The sequence below is a fragment of the Geospiza fortis genome, unplaced genomic scaffold (assembly GCF_000277835.1).
Source record: "Geospiza fortis unplaced genomic scaffold, GeoFor_1.0 scaffold371, whole genome shotgun sequence".
In the NCBI taxonomy this organism is placed as follows: Eukaryota; Metazoa; Chordata; class Aves; order Passeriformes; family Thraupidae; genus Geospiza; species Geospiza fortis.
In genome coordinates this window covers 441,465-453,822 of record NW_005054597.1, presented here as the reverse complement: position 1 = coordinate 453,822, position 12,358 = coordinate 441,465, and the positions used below count along the sequence as shown (strand labels likewise).

General features: G+C 43.7%; 1 protein-coding gene across 5 annotated transcripts in view; it reads left to right on the top strand.

The window, feature by feature from the left end:
* The window catches only part of NSD3 (nuclear receptor binding SET domain protein 3), a 30,882-nt gene that overhangs the window by 5,921 nt on the left and 12,603 nt on the right, over positions 1-12,358 (top strand). For 3 of the 5 annotated variants that reach the window (XM_031064499.1, XM_031064498.1, XM_031064501.1), the window contains exons 5-13: positions 1-211; positions 980-1,106; positions 4,258-4,358; positions 6,742-6,787; positions 7,306-7,442; positions 7,978-8,106; positions 8,719-8,845; positions 9,808-10,005; positions 11,443-11,613. The exon at positions 1-211 is cut by the window's left edge and continues 221 nt beyond it. In XM_031064499.1, the coding sequence (XP_030920359.1) occupies positions 1-211; positions 980-1,106; positions 4,258-4,358; positions 6,742-6,787; positions 7,306-7,442; positions 7,978-8,106; positions 8,719-8,845; positions 9,808-10,005; positions 11,443-11,613 (1,247 nt within the window). The remainder of the gene's footprint in view (positions 212-979; positions 1,107-4,257; positions 4,359-6,741; positions 6,788-7,305; positions 7,443-7,977; positions 8,107-8,718; positions 8,846-9,807; positions 10,006-11,442; positions 11,614-12,358) is intronic. The other 2 variants (XM_031064500.1, XM_014310851.2) reach the window with 1 other exon arrangement.

Here is a 12,358-nt window from a genome sequence, read left to right as displayed (position 1 = left end):
CTGCAGCCCCGAGGAGGAGGAGGCTCCACCTGTGAAAATTGCCTGGAAAACAGCTGCAGCTAGGAAATCCCTGCCAGCTTCGATCACCATGCACAACCTGGATTTGCAAAAGTGTAACATGTCTCCGGTTGTTAAAATTGAACAGGTTTTTGCCCTTCAGAATGCTGCTGGGGATGGAAAGCTCATCGATCAGTTTGTTTATTCTACCAAGGTACGTGCTTGGTGCAGTGACCCCCTCTTTTGCTCCTGAGTTATCCTGAGCCTGCCTTACTGGGGAGCTTGAGCTGTGTCCACCAAGCTTTCACCACCCATGTTCCTTTATTGGAGAGATTAACAGACAGATGTGACAATAGAATCTTTCAGGGTACTGAACCCCATGTTCAGTGCAGCTCTGGCAGTAACTGTTTTGCTGGTGGCAGAGCAGCTCCCTACAGATGGCTATATTTTTTTTGTAACACATTAAATATTAAATATATTCAGCTTCCTAGTTGAAATAGTCCAAAAGTTCTTGATAAAATCAGTGGTTTTGTGGGAAACAGATGACAAAACTGTTAATAATGTACTAAAAAGTAATAACTACATTTTGTGTAACAGACTTTTAAATTGAGTTCTGCCTCTGAGCTTCCTTCAGGTGCACAGCAGCTTCCCACAGTCAGTGTAAGGAAAAGGCTTAGGACTATTTCTCTGCCTCCTTCTTCTGCCTCTCTACCTGGAGAGTGTTTATTTCATCCTAAGCCCTATAGAGAAGGTAATGTTTAGAAAAGTCACTGGAATTATTTTTTCCTTGTGTGTGAGGGGAGATTGAGAGGGGTGGAAAGTTGTGCAGGGAAGCAGCTCCATAGCAGATTAATCCTGTCTGTGTGTTGGGTTGGAGAGCATTGATTGTTTCTGTTCTGAGATTCAGGGGCAGGCCTGTTACCTGGTAGCAGCACAGCTTTGTAACAGGGGAAGACAATCTTTTCCTTTTTTTATTTTCAAGGGAGTTGGTAACAAAACAGAAATAAGCATCAAAGGACAAGAGAAACTGAATTCTTCGTCAGCTCAGAGAAGTGAGAAAGCAGTGGTGCAAAACGCTTCCTCTCCTGAGACAACTTCTGGGGCAGCAGGTAGGGAAACTGCAATCCTGCTCTGAACCTGAGCCTGCAGCAGGAGAATTCAAATATCAAACCCAGCATTTTCTCATTACTCAATAATTATTAACATCTTTCTGTTCACATAGGAATTGTAATGAGCATGGCTAATGTCACACATGGTGAGCCAACACACACAGCATGGCTGTGGGGTGGGACTGGTGCTTTGGCCTCTGAACTTTGTGTCTGCAGCTTACAGCCTGAGGCAACATACTCAAGGGATGATGTCCTGTGCAGAGCAATGGAAAGTTGGTTTAGAAGACAACCCCGTGGATGTGTGTTAGCAGGGTATTGTCGTGGCTTTTGGTCCCAAATGGAAAATATGAGAGCTGGCATGAAAGCAAAAAGAGTCAGGAAGTGGCACATTTCAGTAGGGAATGTCTGATTCAAGATGGAGACTCCCTAGGCTTTGTTGTTCAGTTTTTGCATGACCTGTTAAAAAACAGGGATTTTTTTAAATGCTTCAGTTAACTCCATTGACCAGATGAGGTAGTGCTTGCCTTCTGAAGCCATCTCAGGGGGGTACATCATAAAGCAGTGAGTTTTGAACTATCAGGTCTGAGGGAGAAGAACCACTGAAGCAAATAATGGGCCTGAAATGGGAATACCTTGAATGAGCTATTTGAATCTCATAATGTTGCCAGGTGTCATTTCTGCTTTACCTATCCCTTTATTTGATTATTTCTCCTTTTCCAAACATGAAATAGATGAGAAGCAGAGTCAGAAATCTCAGTGGTCAGCATCCATGAGTCCTCTGCAAACACATTTCAGGTTCTGTCTGTGTGATGGTTTTAGGCAGGGTTATTTGCTGGTTTATGGAGTGTTTGGGACAGCAGCACTCGGATTCCCCTGCTGTTGACAGTGGTGGTTCTTTCCAGCTGTGGTTGCTGTGGCTCCTTGAATTGCCTTGCAGCAGGAGAGGCCATCTCCATTCTGCTTCTCTCACCTGGGATCTAAAGGCTTCAGCTTCCCTTTGGCTCCTCAGATGTAGGGGGTGAGAATTCTGAGCCTCTCTTTTTTCATTTTCTTAGGCTTTTTGGATACGTAACACTCCACCTGCTAACACCCTGTAAGTGCCTGAGCTTACCTGCAGTGCACACTCCAGTCACTCTCAAAGCCATTTCCAAAGTCCAGTTATTGGTCCCCTCTTGTGGAACATAACTGCCAAGTCCTTTTTTCAAATGTAAGGTCAGTGGAACTTCAGAATCCCTTTACGGTAAAGTATTTCCCAGACTGACTCTTGGAGTCCTTATTGCTAACCTGCAGTTAGATACACAGAATTCAATAATGCTGGAAAAATAATTCCCTCATGTGAAACCTGCTACTGCAAGAGCAGCCCTGAGAATCCCTGGTGCCTCTGGCCTGCAGACGCTGAACTAGGATTTATCTCCAGCAAGGTGGAGGGCTGGTCCAACATCTGTCCTGAAACTTTGGATGAAAATATGCCTGAAGATGGGATGGGAGCATTGTGAAGGTGATAACTGGATCCTTGGAGAGCAGGAAGAGGAGAAAGTGCCCATTGCAGTGGTCAATGTTGCTGTCAGCCAACATTAGACTCTCTGGTTCTGGAATTCTCTGATCCAGGGCTTGATCTTACCTCCTTGGCTTCAGGGAGAAAATCCATTCTTGCTTAAAGTAACTGTTGGTCACATCTGCTCAAATTTACCTGAAGCTGCTTCAGGGGATTTTGGTCACACAGCAAAGTGACAAAAGATATTCCCCAGCTCTGATGTGGAGATCCACTGCTGCTGTGCAAGTTCCTCAAGGGATGGGGCCTAACCAGAAGTTACACGTGGACAGACAGGATGGATGTTGACCTCAAGTCATTAATTTCTAAATTATTAATAACTAATTGCTATTATTCATTAATTAATATGCTGTAAAAGTTTTTTCCCCTCTTAAGAAAAACAAATTTTTCCCCTCAGAAATCCAATTATTGTAACATGATAACTTTTCCAGCTGTGCAGTTTAGTTACTGAGACATTCCCAAGCCATGCAGCCATGGGAAAAAAAGTTTTCATTTTTTTTCTCTGCAGTTCTTTTGCAAGGCTGTCTTTCAGTCTGATTCAAGCCCATGTGTGTCTCTAGATACTTGATCTTCTGACAAGACCAGGCAGGTTTACAGCTCCTAACAGTGCATCCATCTGACACAGTCAGCTCCCAGGAGTTTGCAGTTTTGCTTGGAAGAAAACAAAGTATTTCCCAGTTGTGTCTTGTATAGGTGAAACCTCCCAGGCTGAAAACCCAGCAAAATGCTTCCCAGCAGCTCATTGTAAATGCTCAGGTGCCAGTTTTGTCAGCTCCAGGTGTTGTGCTTGTTCCAGCAGCTGCCCATGGTGTTGTGTCCATGGTTCTCCATGTGCCTGTTTGGGAAGAGCTGAAACACAGAAAGGTCTTTTGATTTTGCCAGCCTTAGTTGCCAAAACCCCGGTAGCTCCCTCTTCATCTGTTGAAATGTCACAGTAACCTTCATTAATCTGTTTTCTATGCTAATGCTTTTAAGAACTTGTTTTTCACATTCATTAATGACAGTAACACATCATAGTTGATGCCTCTGTTTGTGCTGAGTTTTTCTTCACCTCAGAACTTTCAGGTGAGCATTGAGGTCTGGTGTGGCTGCAGGTGGTACAGGGTGGGACTGGCTGTAGTTATGTGACAGAGGCCATCACACCACAGAGGGGGACACAGATCTGGCATTTTGGAGGAAATCCTGAAGCTGTGCTTTGTGTCTGAAATGTCTAGTTTGTTTTTGTTCAAGGAGTTGGTTGTGGCTACCTTCCCAAAACACCAAAGATGGACTGTTTGGTTCAGAATTACCCAGGTGAAGACCATGCCAGAGAGGTGTGTTATGGATTATGGAAATCTGTTTGCCCTAATCTGAATTCCAGCCTTTTGTTCCAGTCTGTTACTTGTGTCTGTTTTCTGAAGCTGATCTCTGGAATCAGAATGTGTGTCTGCAGCCACAGCACCAGCTGGTCAATAGCTTGGAACTGAATTTAAAAATAAAACATTCAAAAGAGGACAAAGTCTTGGTTTCATTCCTTTACCTCTTGGTTTGGTGTTGCACATCTTGCTGTACCTCAGAAATACAAGGAATCATATAATGGAAACCTTTTTCCTTCCTCAGGTTCTGTAGAAAAGAAGCAACAGAGAAGATCGATTCGAACCCGCTCTGAGTCTGAGAAATCCACCGAAGTTGTGCCAAAGAAGAAGATCAAAAAGGAGCAGGTTGGCTTCCTCCATGTAGAGAGTTAAAATATATTGTATTCATAAATGTTGTGGCTTATATTGGTGCCTTTTTATTTTTCTCCATTTTTCCCCATCGGGTTTCGGTTTGGACTGTCCTCCATGAAATCCCCCTGTCAATGCCATTGCTGTGACTCTGCTACTGGCATCTTCTCAGTGTCAGTCAGGCTATGGAAGTGGGCACGCAGTGATGGATGACTCCTAATGAACCTGCCATGTTTCCTTTGAGATTTCTGTTCTGAGCAAAATGGGTTTGTTTCAGTGATTTCTCTTGGATGGAATTGCCACCAGGTTCCTTCCTTTGGCTCTTGATTTAGCTGCTGGTTTGTGTTGAGGCTTTGTTTTTCAAATGAAGTTAGAGTGATTAATTTGACCACTTCTGAAAATGGACTTCAAGAATGATTTCACTTAAAGATGAATAGTCAGACTTCCATGTTGGCAGACATCAGCAAAACAGTTCTGGGATCTACCATTTTTTCCTGAAATAGTTCTAACTTGTACAGGGCACTCCTTTAATCCGGATGTCAGACAGACAAATGTTGTTGCTTTAAGAAAATTTTAATGATAAAAAATTTCTGCGTGGAAATGAGTAGGAGAGTGCAGTGGATGGACAGAAATACTAAAACCTGCATACACTTTAAACAAGTTTGTCAAAGTTGTTGGTTCTTCTCCTTGCATGGTTGATTTTTCCCGCTTCAAGGGCCTCTGTCTGAAAGCTGAGAATTTTATATAAATGTTTCATAGTTTAGCTTTTCCCAGTGAGAATTTTTAAAGAGAGACAGTCAGGATGAAGATTTATATGGGAAGGGGAAAAAATATTTTTATCTCTTTAATTTATTCTTTGCCCTTTGCGCTATGTTTTGCACTTCCTTCACTTCAGAGACTGAAAGTGAACTCGGTTGCTTTTTTGGGGTTTTTTCCCCTTATTTTTCCTTTGATGCTGGAGCATTTTCTGCACTGCTGTGCAGCAGAGGAGTGCTCCAGCTCGAGGCAGTTTCTTGGTGAAACTTTAAAGCAATTCAAGTGTTGGGTGTGTGACACCTGATGTGGACCGTGGAGCCTCTTGGCACGAGCTGTTGCAACCTCCCCCCTTTCAAAAGAGTTGTTTTATGTTTGTAAAGGTTTCTTAATTTAACAAAGGTATAAGAACCAACAAGATGAACTTCATGGATGCCAGGTAGCTTCATGTGCTTCTCTTACCTGGCTGACTCAGTCTGTGGACTTTAATTAAAGTGCTTTTCTCAGGAGAAGTATCTGACTAAAGTGAAACCCAGGGGCACTGTAATGCGCTAAACCTTGAATGTATTAAGTTAAATTTTAAAAAAAGAAAACTTACTAACTTCTTACAATTATGCAACAATATTTGTTACCCAAAGTCAAGTTTTCTTGATTCCCCAGTTAGTCTGCAACAACTTGGTATAAAATTATAACTGGAACGAGTACAATTAATGGGAAAAACAAAATGTTGATGCTACTGTTACAGTGACTAGTGGAGAAATAAAAGTGATTGTTTAGATTTTATATTTGTATTACAAAATGTATCCTATACAAATCCTTCTACTGTATGTTTTTACCTATTGTACAACAAAATAAAATATTTTTTAAAAAAATTATAGAATAATCCTTAAATATTTACTAAATGTGTTTCTCCATGCATATGTAACCACATTGCAAAGCAATAACTTGTAATTCTTAACCTTGAAAACAGGATTTTAGGCAACAGCTTTCTTCTGTAAATATTACCCAGTCACCAAATTCCCACATCTTCCATGTGTGTTGGCAGAACAGTTCCTAAACTTCTCCCTAGGGTCAAGGACTGGAAGTGCTTTTGCAAGACTGTAAACTTGTGCATTTATCTGCTGAAGTGCCTGTGCCCCGGCGTTCCAGCTGTGTAGAGCCCTGCACCACGGCACCCGGGCGGGCCCGTGCAGAGCTCTAGACGGGGAGCAAGGGCTGCAGGAGCTGCAGGGAGCAGCGAGTGACCCACCCCGTGCCTCACTAGCCCAGTGCCAGCCCTGCCAGGGGCACGCAGTGTGCTCACACAGCTGTGGGCTTTGCACAGCACCAGGGGTGGCTGCCCAAGGGTGCTCCTGCCTGCTGGACACGGATACAGCGCTCCTGTCACCTTCCTGCCCCAGGGCAGAGAGGAAGGACCTGCCTAGTGGCCCTGGCTGGTGGCCCCTGGCTGCCAGGGCTGGGGGCACCAGCCCTGGCAGGAGTGGATCCAGCAGGACGTGGAGACTCGGGCTGAGGAGGGGATGGCAGCTCCCACCTGAATTGTAACCCCTTGAATTGACCTGTTTGCTTTTTGGTACTAGGGAGAAACTTTCCTCTGGTGTTAACTGTGGATTTTCCTTTCAAACAGGTTGAAGCTGTCCCACTGGCAGCGGTGAAGACGGGGTTGCAGAAAGGTGAGTGACAGGTGAAAATTAACTGGACTGACCTTGGTGGCCTGTGGCCCTTGGGCAGCAGCTTTGCTCCATGTGAGCCACGATGTTGGTGCTTTGTAGGGCTGAGCTCAGCTTCCCTGGGGACAGGCTGTGTTTGGGGTTCTGGTCCTTGTGCATTGCTGGGGGAAGGATGGTGTTTGTTCATATGCTGCAAGCCCCCAAGTCCTTCTGGGCATTCTTAATAATCTCTGCTTAGCCGAAGTTAAAGGTGGATGATGAGAGGAAATCTAAGGATTTATCCTCCCTTAGAGACAATTTATTGCCTTCCTCCACTGTGTCGCCATGTTAAAAAGTTTGTCAAAAGCTCTGCCTAAGCTGGTTTTCAATTAATTTTCGGGGAGGATTCAACTAGTAACAAAATTGCAAACTGAAAGTTAAGACCGATAATGGAATCCGAGCCCTCATCTTTCTTTCCTTGATTAAGTTGAGGCAAAAAGTCGAGCCCATGTATTAAATTAATTTTAGCGTGTTGTGTTAAGGTGCCAGTGAGATTTCAGACTCCTGTAAACCCTTAAAGAAGAGAAGTCGTGCCTCCACAGACATGGAACTGACCAGCTCAGCCTACAGGGACACGTCTGACTCTGACTCCAGAGGACTCAATGATTTGCAGGTAAAGGTGTGTTGGTTCTCACAGGAACCTGAACAAGCTGTCTGTGCACAAGAGGCTTTTCAGTTGATTATTGCTAAATATGTGAACGCTATTTTCTAGAAATTTTGAGTCTTTTATTATCTGAAAACATAAAACGTAGTCTGTTCTAATCCCCTCCACTGGTTTGTTGTAAAAATACAATATTTACTTACAAATTTTCCTGTTACTTTGTCTGGCAAAGCATTGGTTTAGATCATGGTTTGCTCTGTGGAAGATTTGAAATTCTTGGGGAATTGGGAGATGCTGCTGTATCTGGTATAACTCCAAAGAGTGTCTGGAAAAGTAAGAGAGCTCTTTATGGTGTTTGGCTTGTACAGGTGAAATATATCAAGAAGGCAGTACTTGTGTCATCCCAGTGAAGTTCAGCACCTTTCCAGGACCTTTGTGTCTCTTGAATTACCAAATGTTCTTTTGCTCAACAGTGACAGAAATATTTTTTTCCCGGGGTGGTTGTGGTTTGGCGTTGTCTGGTTTGAGAGCCGTGGGTTTTTCCTCTTTGTAGGGCAGTTTTGGGAAGCGTTCAGACAGCCCCTCAGCCACTGCTGATGCTGATGCCTCAGATGTGCAGTCCGTGGACTCCAGCTTATCCAGGAGAGGAACTGGAACAAGTAAAAAAGACACTGTTTGTCAGGTAACTGGTGATACTGGGAAGTGATGGATACTAAATATGTATCCCCTAGTTCTGTTAGTTCTCTTAATTTGACCTCTCAGATAAAATATCCAGGTTTTTAGGAGTTTTTACGTTCTGGAAATGATTCGTATTAAATGATTCCTAAGCCCCCCTGCAGCCCAGAAAGCTCAGCAGCTGGAAGGTGATGTCTAATCCATACCTGCCAGCATCAATAGAAAAAGTAGATGCCATTTTCTGCTCCATTTGAAGATTCCAGATGGTTGGTCAGGATAGGACAGAGTGAGAATTTTTCAGGATTTAAAAAAAATAAATTCTGGGATGTTCTGTCCTGTTCCGTGGTCAGTAGTGAAGGACCTGAAGAGCAAGAGCAGCTTGTTCCCTGGCATGGAGGAGGGCAGGTGGGTGCTGTGGTGCCTCTCCTGTCTCTGTCTTGGCTTGCACTGTTACCTCAGAGCAAGGTGCAGCAAGTGCTGGGATTGTCCTCTCCCTGAGGCTTGCCAGGTTCAGTTCTCCTGCCTTATCCTAATTCTGAAGCAATTCCAGGCAGTTCTGTTGCTAGCTCCTGGTGTGTCAGTGTGCCCTGTTCCCTGCTGAGCTCTGTGCCTGTTGCAGATCTGTGAGAGCTCTGGTGAGTCGCTGCTGGCCTGCGAGGGCGAGTGCTGCAGCATGTTCCACCTGGAGTGTCTCGGCCTGAAGGCCATGCCTGAGGAAAAGTTCATCTGCACCGAGTGTAAGAATGGTGAGTGTGTGTTCCTCTGCCTGGAAAACTGGGAGGGATTTCCCCCTTTGCTCAGGAGCCACATTCTGGTCAGAGCAAACCAAGGTGGTGCTTTGCGGGGGTTTCTGAGTGAAGTTTGAGTTATTCCCCTGCTTTTTTAACCTCTGAGACAAGATTCTCATTTCCCATTTAGCAAGTGCCTTGTAAGAAAAAAAAAAAAAATGAACTGCTTAGAGTTTTACTTGGAATAAGAGATTTTTATGTGAGCAGCTACTCCAGTGTTACTGTGGATCACAGTAACCACCCAGCCTGTTGGATGGGAAGGATCCTGTATTGCTCAGAGTCTGTTGGCTTCAGAATTTGTTTGGACAATATCTGTATGTCAGAGTGTGGGGGTTTCAGTTGTGGGTTTCTCTGGGTCTGCATTGAAGGCACTTGAGATGGTGTTTCATGTTCAGACTCAGGTGTTTATTATTTCTTATCAGTAAAACAGTCTCACTACTGTGAGTTGGCCAGCTTTTCATTAGAAGGCACAAAATGGCCAACAATCTCTTGTTCCCAGGTCTTTTAAGACTAAACTATCCAGTTAAGAACTGACACCTGGATTATTTCCCCTTTTAACCCAATAACTGATCCCAATGTGGACTTTTCTGCCCAATTACAAAATGCCACCCAAACCCAAGAAGAAGCACAAAGAAGAAGCCCAGGATGACAGACACCCTGTGCCCTCCATCTTGCTGCCATCCACAGCACACTAAAAATCCCAAAACCTCAATTTCTCACCAAGTGATACACCTATGCTACTCTCTATAATCTATTTCAATCTTTTGTGGATTCTGGTCTATTCTGGAGTTTAGGAAACTTTCTCCATGAATGAGGGTCAGAGTCAGTGCTCCCCTGGGGGACAGGTTTCCCACGTGCCCTGGGTTTCCACATCAGAGTTGGCTTTTACAGTTGGCATTCCTTATTCCTTCTCTTCCAAGGAGAGCACACGTGCTTTTCCTGCAAGCAGCCTGGCAAGGACGTGAAGCGCTGCTCTGTCAGCACCTGTGGGAAGTTCTACCACGAGTCCTGCGTGCGCAAGTTCGCCACGGCCCTGTTCGAGTCGCGCGGCTTCCGCTGCCCGCAGCACTGCTGCACCGCCTGCTCCATGGACAAGGACATGCACAAAGCCAGCAAAGGTGAGGCCAGCCACAGGAATGTGCCCCCTGTACACAAAACTATCCTTTGTCCCTTTGAAGGAGTGACAAAACTATCCTCTGTCCCCTTAAAAAGGGAATAAGCCCAGAAGTTTTGCTCCTCAGTTAGGTGAAAAGACATCTTGTAGGACCTGGAGGACTTCACCTCAAACTTAAGGATAGTAATTGGACAGGAGCCAAAAAGTCCCCTATAGGAGTGTGCTTCTTGTTGAGAGTGACAAAACTATCCTTTGTCCACTTAAAAAGAATATAAGCCCAGAAGTTTCTCTCCTCAGTTAGGTGAAGGCATCTCATAGGACATGGAGGACTTCACCTCAAATTTAAGGATAGCTAATTGCACAGAAGCCAAAAAGTCTTTTATGGGAATGTGCTCCCTGTTGACAGAGTGACAAAACTATTTTTTGTCCTCTTAAAAAGAAAATAAGCCCTCTCCTCAATTAGGTAAAAAGACATCTCATAGGACCTGGGAGACTTCACCTCAAATTTAAGGATAGCTAATTGCACAGAAGCCAAAAAGTCTTTTATGGGAATGTGCTCCCTGTTGACAGAGTGACAAAACTATTTTTTGTCCTCTTAAAAAGAAAATAAGCCCTCTCCTCAATTAGGTGAAAAGACATCTTGTAGGACCTGGGGGAAGTAAACTTAAGGATACCCAACTGGACAGGAGCCAAAAAGTCTTGCCTGAGCAATTTACTAGAAAAAGAAGATAATAAAGAAACTAATTGCTTTTGTGAGGTGTTTTACCAGGGGCAAGGACCTCTTTAACCTGTGTGGTGTAACCCCAGGACGAGGTGAGAGATGAAAATCTGACTGCATGTTCTCAGAAGGCTGATATGATATAATATGATATTGAAGAATACTATACTAAAACTATACTAAAGAAAGAGAGAAAGGATACAGACAGAAGGCTTAACAAGAATGATAATGAAAAACTGGTGACTGACTCCTCAAGAGTCAGACACAGCTGATGGTGATTGGTCATTAAGTAAAAAGCACTTGAGAAAGTTTGTTACATGAATGCAAACATCAGAAGGCTTAGAAGAACAGGGCGACAGGTTTAATGTCACAGTATTAGGCCAAAGAATGGTGATTTTTGAAGACAGTTTGTAGTAGCCTTGTGAACAATTGTTTTTCAAGGAAGAAGATCCTTTTAGAAATGAACCAAAATGTTTAAAGCAAACAGATAGCCTCTAGAATGATGGAAGTTTTCCTTAACAATTTTAAAGCAAAAGTTAAGGGGTAATATTTTGAAACTTTCTTTAGAAAAAAGACGTAGCTGTTTCCTTTTTTTGCACCATTGGAATAGACCCTGCCTTGCCTTTGCCTGTGGGGAGTTGTGCCCTGAGCATTGGTTGTCCCCAGTGGTGTTTTCCAGCTGGGGGGTGCTAGCCCTGGGTGTCTTTGCTGTTTCCTGAGCAGGTCGCATGGCGAGGTGTCTGCGCTGCCCCGTGGCCTATCACTCTGGAGACGGCTGCATCGCTGCAGGAAGCTTGTTTGTGTCATCCCACATCCTCATCTGTAGTAACCATTCCAAAAGGACTCACTCCTCATCAGCTGTAAATGTAGGCTTTTGTTTCGTTTGTGCAAGAGGTGAGACACTTGGGTTTTTTTCCCTGTTTATAGTTCTGTTGTCATTTGTACAGTTTAGTGATAAAAATTAATGTTTCGTGAGGAACTCCTCCCTTAGGGCTTGCTGGGGTTAAATGCTGCCTGGGATTTTTTAATGTAATTTAATTTTATTTTATTTTGGTCAGCAGTTCTCATGAGATTCAACTCACTGTGTTGGTCCATTTGATAGCCAGAAGCAGCACCAAGCACTCAGGCCCACTTGTTCTGCCAGTAGGGAAAAGCAGATCCCAATCCCCCCATTCCAGCCTTTTCATGCTGAGAATGCTGTGTTGTTAACCACTCTATTAAGCAGAAGGAGATTCTTTCACTGCTACAAACTTACAACTAAGTTTTAAGTCTAAAAGGTGGGATTTACTCATGAACTAGAATAACTCCATTTATAACTGCCTTCACATTTGAGAACTTTGAAAGAAAACCTTTAGCAGTACTGTATGAGCAGGTTTCATGCTGAGCTTTTCCATGTGTCAGAGTTCTTTTTTTTTCTTTTTAACTTTTTTCTCCACTTGTTACTTTTATGGTTCTTCAGTCACCAGAGTTCTGCCAGAGAGCAGCTTAAAAAAAGTCTGTGCAGCAGTTACCTTGGTCTCAGGATTCAAAAGTGCCATTATTCTGTTGGAATAATATTAATGTGTACTTTCTACAGAATGCCAGCAGTTTATATTGGATGTGGTCTCTGCAGCAGTTTTGAGAGTCACTAATAGGGAAA